At 34.9% G+C, this 17,989-nt stretch overlaps 1 protein-coding gene across 2 annotated transcripts in view; it reads right to left on the minus strand.

Moving 5' to 3' along the window:
- Positions 1-623: 623 nt before the first annotated feature.
- ANTXR2 (ANTXR cell adhesion molecule 2) overlaps positions 624-17,989 on the minus strand; it is a 148,052-nt gene continuing 130,686 nt past the window's right edge. For both annotated transcript variants that reach the window (XM_077752814.1, XM_077752813.1), the window contains one exon: positions 624-2,529. In XM_077752814.1, coding sequence (XP_077608940.1) covers positions 2,491-2,529 — 39 coding nt within the window. In that variant the 3' untranslated portion in view covers positions 624-2,490. The remainder of the gene's footprint in view (positions 2,530-17,989) is intronic.

Here is a 17,989-nt window from a genome sequence, read left to right on the forward strand (position 1 = left end):
TAGCATAGATCTGGTTCATATCATTAAGTGCAATGAAATTCCACCTGTCTTTGAGCTTTATGAATGGTACTCTTTTAGTCTACATATAGGCCATTGCTTCTCCCTCTTCACAGAGAGCTCTTCATAGTGGTATTAGAACTGGAAACCCATTTACGTTACAACCTACAGAAAGCTATTTAGCCCTTTAAGGACAGAGGTCTACTCACATTGCTCATGTAGCAAAATACTAATGCAATACAAATGCATTATGTGAGCCATACGATAGTAGACACATTCCAAGTAACTACTGAAGAAACAGCCTTGGCTTCTGTACTATCTTTGGTGTTCTTAAATGCCATTTACGGGTAAGCAAGGATCAGAAATGAAGTGCCAGTTTGAGAAAACAGCAAGAAGGGCCATCCCAGATGAAAATGTAGAACAAAGGTCTACAAGAACTCATTGGGCATATTGGCTTCCAAGTTACACTTGCACCCATGGATAATCACTGCCAATAGTATCATTTGTCAACGTAAGCGACATTTTGGAACTGAACAGAATTCTGTCCGGAAACTAACCAGGACAATAATATATTTAACCAAACAAAGCTTGAGTTTATGTGGGCTTAAAGAAAATGGTAGCAGAGGCACAGGTAAAATTTTATTTATGAATATGTAGACACATGACTTTGGATCCAGCCAGCCAGTGACATAAATAAACTTGAGCAAAAGATTCAAGCTAGAGGATATGCACGTATACATATATTTGGGTGTGCATGAGTAAGGCTTCTCGGAGCAGTGCCACAAATCTGGACACCAACCAACAGAATCACTCCCGTCCTTTGAAATTTCCATTAAGAGCACAATGGGGGTAATTATACTGGGATGCTCCAAATCGCTGTTTCCATCTTGTGCACTCACATGCCCGCCAAACATGAAATGTTCACCTTCTCCCTTCCAATGTGATGGTTGTTGAACTTATTTTTAGTGTCATTTGATAAGCCTTTGTGCTCACAGAGAGACATCCCACTGACCCAGCCACTGGTCATTGTCTATACCAGTTCACATCAAAGCAGGCGCGCTTTGTCAGGTTTCGAGTCGAATATCCATTTCGCATCTGAAGTACAGTATCGAAAGTGACTAGATCATTTGAGCTTTTTTCTTCAGCTGCTGCCTTCTTCCTCCCCCACAGTGTTTCCGCTCACGCTAACATAATTTGGCATCGTCGATGTGACACGATGGTGGTTTTTCTAAAAAATTAAAATACATACATTTCGACGGTTTGTGGTAGCCGATCCTCCTGAAAATTTAATTTATAAATTGATGAGAGGAAGTCTTTTTTCCTCTACTGAATCATCACCAAGGTAGAGTGCCCCTCAAAATCCAAGTAATGCGCATACAGTAATAGGTCATTCAATGTCAAAAGGCATAAAAAAGATGAGCAAAATCTTCACAGGCTGCTGCTTGCTGTTGCCTTTAATTATATTAATTAAACTTTGAAATTTTCATGCAAAGAGAGTTGCTGGCTTGTGACGCTGAAGAGCCCTTGGAGGCTTGGAGGAAGGAAAAACCCTGAGCGGAAGCTTTGTGGTTACTGCTTCCTTTAAATTAAAAGCAAAACAAACTCCTGGTATGTTTACAGATATTAATGCTTTATGCACTACTAAACCCTAAACATAGAGAGAGGGTATATCTACCAATCCCAGGGATAAGTTCTCGAAGCACAAGTCCCTTAAACTCCACTCAAGATCTCTGCTTAGAGGCTGTCTTCCTGTGGAATAACGCTCTATTAATTTTCTTCTTTTCCTGGGTGCACAATGAAAGAAAGGTGTCTTCAAAAACTAAAGGGCAAAATCTTGCTTGCTACCAACACCTTGAGGCATCCTGTCTACATTTTGTCATGCGTGTGCACTTTTCAGTGTTAGAATGACAAGATTTTCCAGTCAGAAGGTTCCCGTAAGGCACATTGTGATAGGGGACTTAGGAGGGTTTTGTGATCTGACATAGCTATAAGGCAACGGACTCCTTTATTTGCTTTGCCTGGTGAGAAACTTCATACTCTGCCCGTGGCTAACAATCTTGTGCTGTAAAAACACCAGCGCCATGTTTCCATATAAAACACTCCTCTCTCCATTATGGATCCATCACGGCGAGCTGTTCTGTGGTCCCTATTTTGACATCATCTTCATGCTGTCGTTTCTGCTTTTTCCTCTTCTACACATTCAAACGCACTTTCTTGTATAAACCATAGTGTGTAGATTAACATTAGTCTTTATTTTCAATGTCATGAATCATGAGTTACTACTGGGTTCCATCAACTCTCATGTAGATGGCAGAACAAGTATTTAAAAATGTTTGGTGCAAGCAAAGCAGAAGGCAGAGAAAACATTTCCTGACTGAGAGGAATAAAGCTGTTCTTCCAAAAACTTCTGAAATGCATATTTTTTTTCATGTGGTTGGAAATCAGCAGTGTGAAGATGTATCTTCATACCTTCTTGGTCTTCCTGCTTTCCTTTTACTGAGACGGAACTCGGGAGAAGTTTATGCACCGGCCCTAGAGAAGAAAAAATCACTATTGAAATATGAAAGCAATTATAAAAAGGCATAAGAATACCTAATTTTCCTACCATGATATAATAGACAATTACCCCAAAACGGGTCAATGTTAAGATGAAGTACGAAGTCATTTTTTCTTCCCCTTGGGTCAAAGCAAGGTGGTGGTTCATTCAGAACTTTTCTAGAGCAAGTTCACCTACACAATCGTATGGTAAATTAGAGTGGAAAAAACTCTATGTAAAACAGAACTATGTTATTGCTATTTAAAGTATAGCATTACTATCTTAGCAATAAAAATATCAAAGCCAAACCCTATGTTTCCTTCTATAAGGGATTTAAATGAAAGTATTCCTTTATGCAATCTGGTGCTTTTAAAACTGACATAAAAATGGTGCTTCTAAAATGTATACATGAAGAATGTATTTGAGAAGTAGTAAAAGACTGAGGATAAGAAGGCAGGGAGGAAGGGAAGAGATGCCATCTCTTTCTGTTTGCATTTTATAACAGGCTTTTGCAAAAGCCTTAGTAGAAAACTCATCCTCTGTTGTTGACCATTTCTCTGTGTGCAACTACACACCACCATTGTGTGCTCTTTCCAAATGGTGACTATGTATTTGCATTTCATCTTTTCTTTTCTTTGCCTTTTCTTAGAGACCACCTCTGTGCACATGCGCGAACCAGGGAGGGGCAGAGGGAGAGGGCGAGAGAGCATCTCATACTGGCTCCACGTCCAGGGCAGAGCCCGACTTAGGGCTTGATCTCAAGACCACGAGATCATGACTGAGCAGAAATCAAGTCAGACACTCAACTGACTGAGCCACCCAGGTGCCTCTGCTTTCTACATTTCAGACACTTTGTCATTCCAATTTCTTAGCACTTCAAGGAAGGTTATGAAGACACATTGTTTCCTATGTAATTGTAAATAATCCAAGAATTATTTGAAAACAAAGTTTTAAATTATTGATAATGGGTCTCCTCTTTCCATCTCCTGGGTATGGCCATGGTGATATCCTGTACAACGTAAACCACATCCAGATTTCTCAATAGGCAAAAAGCTAAGCATACTGCTTTCTAGTTTTAGGGAAAGACTGTCATCTCACTGAGATCTTCCTATTTGTCATAATATCTGCTCTATAACTTCAGAGTTTAGAACTTCTCTTTATTTTTCTTTAAATGTGAGCAATAAGTTTGTTTTAAATACCCAATACCTGGTAATATTCAAAAGAAACAACAAATATTGTTGGAGAAGATAGCTTAGAACATAAAAACAGGGGGCGCCTGGGTGGCTTAGTTGGTTAAGCAATCGACTTTCGCTTAGGTCATGATCTCGCGGTTCGTGGGTTTAAGCCCCGCGTCGGGCTCTGTGCTGACTGCCAGCTCAGAGCCTGGAGCCTGTTTCAGTCTGTGTCTCCCTCTCTCTCTGACCCGCCCCTTCTCACGCTCTCTCTCTCTCTCCTAGAAATAAATAAAAATATTTTAAAAAAAAGAACATAAAAACAGGATTTTGGTCCATTTTCCTCTCAAAAATGTCTGCTCCATAAATTTAGAAATTTCGGAAATTAATGAAGAAAGAGAAAAGTATAAAAGCAAACTTATTTCCATTAGCTTTTGCTGAAAAGGCAGAAATTCATCAAAAATGTACATTTTCTAAATAGTTTTGGAGGCAACATCATTACAACCGTCAATTTTATTACCTATTTCACACCTAATGTCTATAAAGAATCGCTGTACAAAGGGGAGTGGGAGAAAAGCAGAGAGAAGACCATCTTAGAATGAGGTTAAAATGCCTTTGTCATAGGTCATGGACTCGGCCTATATTTTTGTATTGTCTAGAACCTTCAAACAAGATCTTTAAAATGAATATTAAGTGAAAAGATGCTCTTCTCCAGATTAAATATGACACCAAAAGCCATGGAAACATTAAAAATGTTATTTTCATTACATATCCCTTTTCCAAACATTTTTGAGGAAAGGTAGAAAAAAATGACGAAACTAATAAATGTTTCGGCAAAGCAATAAACAGTGCTTCCAAGCCACAATAGTGTAACTTTATGTGTAATAAGAAACAGTTCTGAACTATGCATATTAAAACAGCGATGGACTGTTTTTTTAATAAAAATATTATCTTCTGGAGCCTTCTGGATCGTATGCCCTCTATAGTGTCACTGCAGTATCTAACATAGAGCAGCCTTGTAATAAATATTCACTTAGAAACAAATGAATGGATGGATGATGAACATATAAATCAATGAATACATAATAATCAGACCTCAAAAATAGGAAGACAGAATAAATGTAAATTTGAAAGAGAAAACGTGTTACAAAGGAGAAAAATACAGCAGTGGAAAATGAGAGAAGAAAATACAGATATGGTGGAAGAGAGTAGTCCTAAAAAGGGAAAGATACAAATGATAACCAAGAAAAAAGGGAACTATTGGACAGAAAGGAATTTTTATTCAGTACTCCATCAGGGATCATACTCCCAGGGAAATCTGTCGACTACTCACTCTTGGGATCACCATCAACTACGAACTATGCAAAGTTTTCCAGCATTCAATGTTCTTATAGATCACTTTTTACTCATCTCTGGGTTGTACTTATAGGTAACACCCTGGTCGAACCCATCTGAATGCAATTCTACTCATGCATGCTCATGCATGAGCATGACACAAGCCAATGTGAATACATTTTATAATCCACAATCAATGCTTCATTCTTACGATACACAGTTCTAAGAGTTTCCATGAAATGCCTGTTCAACCACTTGTTCAGGTCACAAACAGTGATCTAATTTTTAAAAATGTGTTTATGTGTGTGCACACAAATGCACACACACAGCCTATCTGAAATGCCATGCATGCTGGGATTGAATATATTTAAATAAGAATATAGAAAAGCTCTTCAATTTTTATACTGCATCAATCTTTCTAACCATATGCCTGGTATCTAGGGGCACATATTTCTCTATTAAATCAACAATGTAGAATATTTATACCTCTGGCACTAATGGTGATAACTTTGGAATCCTTTCTCTCCAGATCATTTGGCAAAACTATCTTCAAAAGGCAACTTCTAAGTGAAAAGCCAGCCATGTGTTTCTCTATGTCAGGTTTTATACGATAGTCCCTGAAGCCCTGAGTTTTCTATAAGGTGCCTCTGGGGTCACCATGGCTGGCATGGTGCACACGAAGGGGATGGGCTGGCACACTGCAAGCCCCTCCATCCTCATCTGGCTCAAGGAATTCCACTGTCACCTACCTTTTAAGTTGCAATTCATGTCAAGTTTTTGTTTATATTTGTACTAAAAATACATTTTGATAACTGTTATTCAAGATATACATGCTTATGCTAAGGCAGGTCACCGATAAGCTATTTACATATCTGGACGTGGTTCCTTTACTCTTCTTTAGACCTGCTTTCCTAGATCTATGACACCACTGCAGCGTTATTCCCTCATCTTTTGGTCCTATGGAGAGCCCAGATGACTTTTGGTCATATGAAGAGAATTTTGCATTTTGGAAAACTGCTACTGAGAACACAGAGAATAAGGGATTAATTCTTGAAATTAAGAGCCAGCTAGGATAAAGCTTGCCACTTCTGGTTAAGTTTATGTGCTTCCCTTATATTATATAATGGCAACTATATAACTCAGCCTTTCTGTTCGTAACTTGGCTTTCAAAAAACTCAGGCATATGATGTTCTAGAAGCTAGAAGCTAAACCACTATTAGTGTTCATTTTCTAGTATACCTATAGTTTGACTTGGGCCCATAATTCTTTCTTTCTTTTTATTCTGTAGTTTTATGATATATATTTTTTTCTTATGATTTCTTTAGAAGTAGACCCTGTATAATTAAATGTGAACTAACATATATTTCTTTCTTAATTCTCAACTTTCTTACACATAAAGACTCCATATTCAGGTAAATCTTCAAAACCCTCCAAAAAATGAATTACTCAACCTTTATCTTATACCGAAAGATAATATCATGTTTACTTCCCTTCTTTGTTGCTTTTTCTTATTCTGGTGGGACCTAATGAAGTATTCTGCAGAGAGCTGATGTCAAATAATTATTAATTTGAAGTTAATCTTAGTTAACTTAGATAACTAATATGAACCTGAAATTTAAACTTGTAATCATATTAAACCTATAGTATTCTTCATAAAATCCCAAAAGTTCTACGAGAATATCCTAGGTCTAAAGATTGAAAGCTTAACTTTGTGTTCTTTGGCTTCTAAAAAAAATCAACACAATATGATTCTTTATATAAACTTGAAATACATTAACATCTTGATTCATCTATTAGAATAGAACTCTAGGCAGAAGCTTTACTCCATTATTGACTTTCCCTCCACCTAAGAAGGAACAGAAGGTACCAAAGATAAATCATAAATAAAACTCTGGTCATAACAAAGTCTAAATTCACAATTAGGATCTCTCAGCTTTAACATCACTTAAGTGATTTTCAGGCATTTAACAAGTATTTATTAGAGTAAGAAGTTCACTGACATTTCTCCAGAAATCCTTGTTGGCAATAACTTCTCTGGGTCTCATAAGAAGTGGGAAAGGGAAATTGATGCCCCCAAATAAAAGTGCTTGGTGTTGTTACTGCCCTTCAGTTAAGTAAACCAAGAGATGAAAACAAGATAATAGTCGAAACTGACATATTTGCTGTTGGTTACGTATGTAGACCCCAACCTTTTGCGATATTTGAAAACTGATTTCACCCACTCATTTTCACTGTAGCCAGTAAGAGCAGTGTTAGTCAGAGCAACTGTCATGTTTCCAATCTCTTGAGCATTAAAATTCTGCTGGCATTAACGCTTGTGAACTCCTTTACTAGCTATCTGCACAGGATATATTTCACTGCTATAACTGTTATAGTATTATGCTCACCTCATAAATATCCATTGACAAGCTAAAGCATACAACTGCACTTTAGTTGAGACTTTTCAAACACAGATAACTGATTTATTTATATCTTCACTCTTAAATTTACTAAACCTTCGTGCTTTGTGCAACAGTAAATAGTGACTCAAATTTAAAATTGTGTACAAAGTACAAATACATATAGAAACAGACACAAAACAATTCAAGAGGTCCAGAAAATCATTATTGTCAGGAAAGAATGTCAACCTGAGGACACAATAGACTCATTGGGTGGAGATTTTCTGCAGCAACTGAAGGTACAAGACTGAAGAGAAGTCACATACTATCATCTTTCTCTCTTTCCCCTATACGTGTAACAGAGATCTATCTATATATGATATGTATCAAGAGAGCAATTCATATATGTAAACACACAAAATTTTACAATATATACACATATGTGTATGTGTATATATATGAGAGAATCTTTACTATCCTCTGCTCCAACTAAAAGTATATAAATTCCACATACTCTTTTGTAATGGAAACTCAACCTATAAATGTCCCATTTACGGTACAGACCACACACCATACGGATATTCATTAGATGTCATGAAGTGAAGTGCTGAGTTTGCTTGACAAATTTGCTTTCAAATGCTTCCCCCGCCTTTTCTTTCTATTATGGCACCTGCAAAATTATAGTGACTCTACATATACTGTTTAACATTTACTTTGTAAATATTCAGGTCTCTTAATTTTTCTTGATATTCAAGCATATAGTTAAAAGTTAATAAAATATCTAACCCATACTTCACAATAAACAGATATGATATTGACTCTTTAAAGTTATTACTTGATATATATTTATGTAATTTTGATGGTTTTCCAGGAACATTGCTGGCAATATGTTCTTAGGCCTCATGATACATTGTAATGGGAAGTAAATGTCCAGTAGAATTATTTATGTAAAACCAGAATTCCATACATTGTTTCATTTGGACACAAAAGTAGTGTAGGAATGATTTTCCTCTTTCTAATCTCAATTAGGGTACTAATTGTATCTTAGGTCTTAAACTAATGTAAAAAAATAACTACTTAAAAAATATAACTTAAAGCTATAGAAAAACAAAGTATAAGTTCTATACATGCACAGTGTAACATTATGGGCATGTAACAAAAGACTGAAAACTATCCAAATACCCATCAGTAAGAGACAAGATGAATAAACTGTAAGATATAGATAAGATAATAGAATATTATAAATCATATACAGCTGTTAAAAGAGTGGGGGAGATCTCTTTGTACTATTAAAGAATAATGGCCAGAATCTATTAATGGAGGAAAAAAAGCAAGCTGCATATAGTCTATAAATTAGGCTATATTTTATGTTACAAAGAAGAAAAATACACTAGAATTTATATACACTTGTATTTTCAAATGGAAAGAAAAAGCCAATATTTGCTTTGAAAATAAAAGCAGTTGCTGATAGGTGGAAAGGGGACCCAGGGTGAGACCAGGATGAGGAAGTAAAGGAGATCTTTGAACAGATCTTGTTATGTGCTATCAAATGCAATCATAAATATTTCCCATTTGCAAAAAAAATCAATAGAAAAGAAATCCCTAAAAATAAACCTAAAATAGCCTTGACTAAGTACAAGTCAGAACTCTGCCAAAAACTGAAGACATGGCAGGAAAGCTGAGGGAAATCCCTCCATAGTACATGCATGAGGTTTTCCCCAAGAACAAGAGAGTAGTCAACTAAAGATGGGAGAAAGGCAGGAAGAAAGAGAAATATTTCCCTCTCCAAACGGACCTTCCCACAGGGAAAGGAAGCAGATCACTGAAGGTGTGGGGAATGGCAAGAGGGATGAGAAAAATAACCCTGAAGCACCTGGGCCTTAGCAGCCTGCTGAAACTTGAAAACAGGAGAACTGAGAAAAATCCCTTTAAGTTTCATGAGGTTTTCTGAGAGTGCAAAGCATTGGCCAGTCAAAGGCTGTAAGCAGGAATCAATATGGAACGTGGTCTCCCAAGATACAGAAAGTGGCAGAGGGTGTGAGTGAGGGGATGTGATACTGACAGCTGGAGAGCAAAGAAAACTCCTCTGCTAGCCACAAAGCTCACCGGTGGGCTGTAAAACAGAGAGGGAGAGAAAGAGAGCTCTGATGAAAAAAAAATCCCTGATCCTGCCTTCAAAATTTGTTAAGCCAATAGAAAACTAAAAATAACAAAAATGGCAACAAACTGACCCAGCTTAGCTACAGATTAACATTATAATAGAAGAAGTGATATCTATGTTTCTAGAGGTAAATATTATCTAAGTCTCTATTTTTATGTACAATGCCCAGCATAAAATAACAAATTATAGTACACACAAAGAAGTAGGAAAACATGACCCATAATTACTGGAAAACACAGTCAATATAGGGAAATCTGCAGCTAATAGATACAAACTTTAAAATAACTATGATAAAAGTATTAAAATTTCTAATGAGAAAGATAGGTAGCATGCATAAAAATATGGTGAGTTTCAGCAGAAACTGCAAATAAGAATGAAATCGAAAAACTAGAGAGGAAAATGTAATGTTAGAATAATGTTTTTGATTCACGTAAAATAGACAACCTAGCAGAACAAAAGCTTACTAAACTGGAAGGTAGGGGTATAGAAATTGATCAAATTGAAAAACAAAGAAAAAAATAACTAAAGAGAATCTGAGACTTTTGGGGCCATATCTAATGGATTAATGAGTAATTGTTGACCCAGAAGTAGAGGAGAAATAATGGACAAGAAAAACTTTAAAAAATAATGGCAGAGAATGTCCTAGAATTGATGAAAGGCATAAACCTACAGATCAAAGAAATTTAGTGACCCTCAAACAGGATTAAAACACAGAAAACTATATCAGGAAACAAATATTAAAAGTTATGAAAACCAAAGAATATCATAAAAACATACCTCTCTGTCCCTCATCACCCTTCCCAGACATTACATACAAAGAAAACACTAACAAGCAGGACGGCTAACTTTCTATCAGCCACAGTGGATGACACAAGACAATGGAATTCCCCAAAATATGCTAAATGGGGTTGAGGGAAGGTAAATCAACCTAAATTTCCATATCCAGAGAAAATGCCCTTCAAAAATGTAGGCAAAATAAAAACATTTTAAGATAAGCAAAACCTGACATAAATGTATCTATAAGAGACTTCAATGATAACAAGTGCTAAGAGTTCTTGAAACTAAAGTAAAAGACACTAGATGGAAGCCTAGAGTTGCAGGAAGAAATAAAGAAAAACAGAGGAGGAAATATGTGAATAAAGAAGAAATACAAACATAGAAAATAAATGAAATTTCTTTATGACACCCATTGATTACTTAAAGCAAAAATATCCTATTATTGAATTTCTAACATATGTAGAATTACAATACCTGACAACAAAAGCACACAGAGTTAGAGGGGGAAATGGAAATTAGGCCATTGTAATGTTTACATATTGGTCTTAAACTGCTATATTATTTGATAATGAATTGTGAAAAATTCAAAAAGGATATTGTTATCTCTACAGCAACCACAAAGTAACAGCAGAAAAATCTAGTTAAGAGAGAAGATGAAAGGGATTACAAAAAATGGCTATATTAGCACAAAAGAGGGCAGAAAAGGAGAAACAGAATGAAGAATAGATAGAACAAATACAAATCAAATTTGTGGATGTAAGAACTGGAGACTAAAACAAATGAATTGGATGCATAACTACATCCAGAAAATAAGTATTTCAAGTGACTAAAAGAGTATTTTGCCTGTATACCAACTACAGATTATAATCCAAAGATAAACAGAGCAGCAAAGAAAAGTTTTATTTCTAATCCATCTTAATTTTACTAATAGTACTTTATTATTAATTTATAGGTATGCATCTGACAGATTAAAGCAAATAAGTACATCAGTACTGTTAAGGCCAAGATTTTTCATGTAAGGTAAAAGAGGTACAAGTATAAATTTTAAAATATTCAGTAAGAGCTCTTAATGCTAAGCTAAAATTGAAAATATACCAAAATAATTTCATAATATTTTTCAAAACTATTCAATTTTCTAGCTATGTGTACTGAAATGCTTAAAAGCAAGACAGCCCAGTAACAATTAGCACCCCTAATACTCAAAATGTGTTCTCTAGATACCATTACCTACTAAAAACATCTTGGGTTCTTTGGAGTTGAATGGTTTATTCTAGTTTTAAAGCAGAAAATGTAAAAGATGAGTCTAGGACACATTATGCCAAAATAAAATGAATTTATAAAACACTAACATGGGTCATGTTAAAAATATATAATAATCAATACGATGGATCAGCCTTTTACAACCTGCGTTCTCTGATCTATCTTGGCTACCTAATAGTAGAACAATCGATGTGATACATTATAAAGTGCACAGCACCACTTGTGAAGAAGCCATGCCCAAAGAAAAAACTTAATCTGAATCAGAGTAAGGGGGTACACAGTATCAGTATATATCAGTCTGTGTCGGGACCATTGCTGGAGGAGTTGTAATTGTATAAAAAATGTTGAGATAGCGCTAGAGCAGAGATTCAAAGTAAGTCAATGAAACTGTGACTATCTATGGAAGAATAATTCTGTTAGAGAAACCAAGTGCAAAGGCCCTGGTGTAAAAGTACCTCTGGCATATCTATGGACAAGTAAACTAGTGTTGCAGGAGTAGATTGAGCAATAGAGAAAGTGGAAGATGAGGTCAGAGAGGAAGCAGCGATCCTATCACGCAAAGCCTTGTAGGGTAACTGCTATAAATCCTCCCTTTTAAAACCAAAGTTACTAATTATACGAAATTAACATCTGGATCCCCCTCAGCTCTTTTACAGTAGATAGAATTAAGCTGCTAAATGAGTTACTTTTCAAAGTTCTTAAGATTCACATGTAGCGAAATATTCTCCCTCCCTCCCTCCTTCCTCTCCTCTGTCCCTTTCTTACACACACACACACACACACACACACACACACACACACACTCAACAGACCATATCATACTAAAGAACTCAAATACTCACCATTATATCAAATAATGGCTAACTGAAAACTCAATTCATATGTGAATTATGCATTTAGGAAAATGTTTTAAAAATCCAAATGAAAGGTATATTAAATCACTAGTGTTAATCAGGGGAGAAATAGAATAAATTAATTTACGTAGTGTGGAAAAATGCCATGTGAAAATACCAATTTTCACTAGAGTATTTCTAGATTTAAAATTTTACGGTAATATTACAGAGCAAAAAAATTACATGTAATTCATGGATTTTTTCCTAGAAAATTAGGCACTGAAAAAATTTGTCTTTTCAGATTGCTTTTGTCACAGTTAAAAGAAATCCTGAATACTTATACATATTAGCACTGAAAAATATTCATTGAGAGATTTTCCTCATGTATATGACCCTAAGGATGCAATGATGTATCCCTGGATAAGTTAAATTTCTAAGAATTAAATCCTCACTTTGGGACCATAAAACAGTATGTGTTGTCATGCTCAAAAATTAATAACTAAACATATGTTGATGAATTCAGCCTGCTCTTGAGTCATACAGATTTTTATTAGCTCTCTCTACTTAAAAGTATTCACAGTTCTTTGTGTCATTTATCAGACAGCTAAATTCCCAGCTAATTTGAGACTAAGATTTTTCAAAGAAAACCAATTATTAAAAACTTCACTTCAAATTTTTAAATTGATACTGCATGGATAATATCAATTAAAGATGCTTTATAGAAATGTATGGTTTTTAAAGCTTCATTTTGAAGGGCAATTACAGATTACTTTCTAGAAGATTATAAATAAAAACTTTTTATGAAAAATCTGCCTATCACTTCAGCTGGAAAATTAGTTACTCTGATACTGTTTTCTTTCAGCATAGCAAATATTTATGAACTCTTTCCAGGCATTCAGTCTTAAGAGAAGGTATATGTATGCATTCAACAAATATATATAAAAATATATATAATACTTATTGTACTTATTTTTATCAAATTTTGGAAAAACAATTTTATTTTTTTAAGTTTATTTATTTTGAGAGAGCAATAGAGAGAGACAGAGACAGAGACAGAGAGAGAGAGAGAGAGCATGAGAGGGTGATGGGCAGAGAGAAAGAGAGACAGAATCCTAAACAGGCCCTATGCTGTTAGCATGGAACCTGACACGGGGTTTGAACCCACTAACCATGAGATCATGACCTTAGCCAAAACCAAGAGTCAGATAATTAACTGACTGAGCCACCCAGGTGCCCTTGGAAAAACAATTTTAAACAACTGCTGAAGTCATTTTTATATCTACTGAGAAGATATCCAAAACCAAAAAATTAAGTCAGGACTTAATTTTGCGTATTTATTAGAGACCAATATTGAAATGTATGATAGGAAACTATATATGCCTTTCTATAACATTTAAGTAATGTGGATTAAAATTCTTCACATTGTACCTCTACATTCTAGACTGTTAGCGCAGCAGCCAAATGACTACATTTATGACTAAACTTATACTATGGAGAACAAAACTTCAAGAGGCACCTTAAATTGTATATACTAGAATTAGGCTGATATCAGCATGAAATCTATCCCTACTTTTATGTGCAGGCCCCTTTCAAACATAGCCACAGGGATTTATATTGCAAAGATAGATACCACTATGACCCAGATGTCATTTCACTGATCAGTGAGAATAAAATGGTATTTAATGGGAATCACTTGTTCACAGTTTGAAAAGAAACTAAACATGCATTAATTTTGTCCCTTAATCAATATAGGCATTCCTATTCTACATAACGCATCAACTAACTACACTGATTTTAAAAGTAATTGTGGAAATATTAGACCATCTCAGGAGATATAATTAATCCAACATAATTTCCCCAAACAGAAAGAATAAACTTTCAAAGTTTAAACACACACATAAAAGGATAAAGATGCATTCAAATAAGTGAACAAACATATTTATGATAGTGTTTCCAATTACTAACTACTCAACTTGTGTGTAATAAGTTACCTCTGTATTCAAAGGACTGTTTGCCTCTTGGTCCATGGAACTCAAAGAAGATGAAGACATGTATATTGAAGAGTCAAGAAACAAAAAGCGATTGGCTTTATTTAACCTCCATTTGACTGTCTACAGGTAATTACTCAACATAAATCCCTGAACTAGAAGGTAGAGTTTAGGTCTATCTATAAGTATTGGTCTAATGTTTGTGCAAAACATGATAGATGATAGATAAATAGATGAACAGACAGATAGGAAGATATACAGATACACTAATGTGAATATAGATTCAATTTTCAGTTAGTTTAGAAAAACAAATTCTGATATTCCAGACCAAAATGATTCTCTAAACCAAAAATTATATTATTAGCCCAGTATCTTATCCTACTACAAAAAATAGAGACTCTGGATGAGAGCCAAATTTGTTCAGCATTGTAACAGCTCTCCTAATTTATTTTTAACAAAGAAAACTAAGTATTTAAGTTCTATCTTCTTTCCTAGACTACAAGCACCATGTTTTTTCCCCATCACCATTTTGCAAATGTCTAAGACAGTGTTCGCCCCACAGTTTAAGTGCTTAACAATATTTGCTGAGTTAATAACCACTGGGTTTGAAATATTAAATTTAACCTATGCAACTACTATCTCTCTGAAACATGTTACTGACACTGATATCCATATAAATATTGAGATAGTTGAATCTAATAAGACAATGATTAGCAAGCTATAAAATAAAATAGTTACTTGCCTAAACATAAAAATACAAAACAATAAAACTATACTTCAGTTTTTGCTAACTGACTTGTAATTAAGCAGTAGTGGCCATCATACCATGGGCAAAAGTCATCCTGGCTTTTGAGACATAAATATTCAAGCCATCCCAGATGTCCCATTTCCTATATGCCAGGTCAATGGGTAGGCAGAATAGGGAGACGGCTGAGCCACAGGATAGAATTGTTCTAAGCTGGGAAACAAGGAGGCATTAGAGAGAAACTGAACTTTATGTCAATTTTAAATGGAGAGCAGATGGTAGAAAGTGAGGTCTGTTTCATGCTTGAAACCACCAACAGAGAAGATACAGATTAAAGTATATATTCTAAGTCCATTATGATTCTTAGATCTAATCAACACATGTTTTGACAAGCAGAAAGTAGTCATTACGAGCAACCCAACCACATGTAAACATATTATGAAGCAGTGAAACATTAAATCAGTGCCCAGTTAATTAACTGATTTCCTGAGCATTTATTTTCCATTATCCCTTAGCTATTCTCTGTCAAAGAAATCAATATTTAAAGAAATATGATATTTCTCCACACAAGTGGCATACCACTTGCTATCTCTACATGTGTTAAAAAATTCTGGAGACTAAGTTATGCATCAAGGAGGGATTATTCTACATTTGTTACTAACATCATTGAATCTGAAAATAATACAACACAATTTATGCAGATTTTCCAAAACACACATTTTTAAAACACTCTCACCACTGCTGGCATTTGCTGACAAATGTGAAAGTTGAGGATTTAATGCATACTGGGCTCTTCGTCAAAAAGAAAGATTTGGGCTTAAAAAGATTGAGAACATGCTTTAAAAGAATAAATATAACTTGATAAATCAATGTCAACTAATACATCTTTAACCTGCATTGCATTATGGGAGTTATTCTTCCTTTGGTGAGAGGGTATTAGAAAGTATTAATTCTATGGCAGGACTTGAGCAAGGAATGTTCTTCAGAGTCAGGCAACATGAAAGGAAAGGACAAGAAACTGCCTTTTACAATTGCAAAAAATAATAATGTTCATAAAGCTTGCTTTCTTTGAATTCGGCCTCTGGTACACTATTTAAATAGGACAATGAAAATTCACTTTCAAAACGCTGCCGCTTTAAAGCATCTCTTTGACTGAAACAAAAACAAGGTAGTCATGCATCAGTACAATGCCATAATAAAAGCTGTGCCAGGCTGTCATCCTCTAACCTGGCATCCTATCATCACAGATAGAAAGGCTATGTGAGATGACAATGTAATGTGTTGCTTGACTGGCATCCCTGAGAGAAACCCAACTGCAGCAGCACATTTTTAAATCTAAACGTGAAAGATTGGTCATTCTAAATATATATCATTGTATTTTTTCGTCAAAGTCAACACCTATCTTTGGAACTTAGAGAACACTGAATGAATAAAATATTCTTGTATTGGCAAACCCCAAACATGGACAATCGTATCAGCGTTTTTATTCTCTTCTGACAACATCAATGCACCTTGCAAAAGGAAGCCAGAAGTTCATTCTACTTGGTGCTATTAAAAGTCTGTTTTATAGACTTGAATTATATTCAGTTTTTTTCCCCCAAATGATGATGGCATTGAAGCTTTTGATAATGAAGAAAACATATTTTTATGTGGATTTTTGGTACTTCTAGCTGTAAATGTACAATTTAACATACCCTTGAAACAGAGCATATGGAAATAAGAAAAAGAAAATCTGAATTCCAGGCTCAAATATTGGTTCTAAAGCTACTTTAGGTAGTTTCAAATCATGAAGGTTACTGAGACTCAGAACTAACTGAAACATAATCTCTTTACTGTAATCATACTAACCTTCAGGACTTAAAATTTCCACAGTTGATGGTTTATTGTTCAGGTTCTACCAAATTTATTCACAGACTTTTTAAAGGATTATATCAAGAGAATCCTTCTCTTTGTATGACTTGGGGTCATTTTGTACTGAGCAATACTAAAAATAACACTTGTATAAATCAGCCAGTGAATAAATTAATTAACAGCTACCAGTACTATTAGTATAACGACCCTCATCTATCCACTTAACTGCATTATCACAGGAGTGGTGTCCACGAAAAAGTAAGTACTGAGCAACCAAAGTCTGACAAAGAAAATTTAACATCATTCAGCTATTCTCAAGACGAAATTTTTAAAGCAAGCATTTTTCTTTTGTTGCTTTTCACTTTTATGGGAAAAAGACAAATTCTACCGAACAAAATGATCTTAGAAGCTACCTTCCACCAATCGGAGTATTCTTAAACAGTCACTTCAATGTCCTAAGTTATTTACCTTTGGAGAACTGTACATTAAAAATGGATTCAAAGTGATGGCTTTGGAAAACTTTCAAGATGGCCAAGATGTGCTGAATTAATAGTGATTCATATGCATTGAATGAATCGGCCAATATTTGTGAGTGAGAATCTGAATCCAATTTCTGTATGAATTAATAATCCATTTAAGATTTGTATATTCTTGTGCATGTTTTTGAGAAAGTTCAGTTAACCAAAATATTTAACTTACCAAAACACAGCAATCCCAATCACGTCCATGAAAACAGTTTATTGTACCATGTTGTCAATGAGATAGGAAATGTGTCTAACATGATGTCAGAAGTAAGGTTCGAGTTCTAACCCTTATTATTTTATAAACCACATGTCAGCTTCCTATCTTGAAGGTTGTGTTAGCTTATGTGAGTGGAAAGAGAAGTGAGATGGTTGCCATATTGAAGCAAATTAAGAGATAGGATTTTAAGCTGAGAAAGGAAAATGAGAATTTAT

The sequence above is a fragment of the Crocuta crocuta genome, unplaced genomic scaffold (genome assembly GCF_008692635.1).
Source record: "Crocuta crocuta isolate KB4526 unplaced genomic scaffold, BGI_CrCroc_1.0 scaffold674, whole genome shotgun sequence".
Lineage (NCBI taxonomy): Eukaryota > Metazoa > Chordata > Mammalia > Carnivora > Hyaenidae > Crocuta > Crocuta crocuta.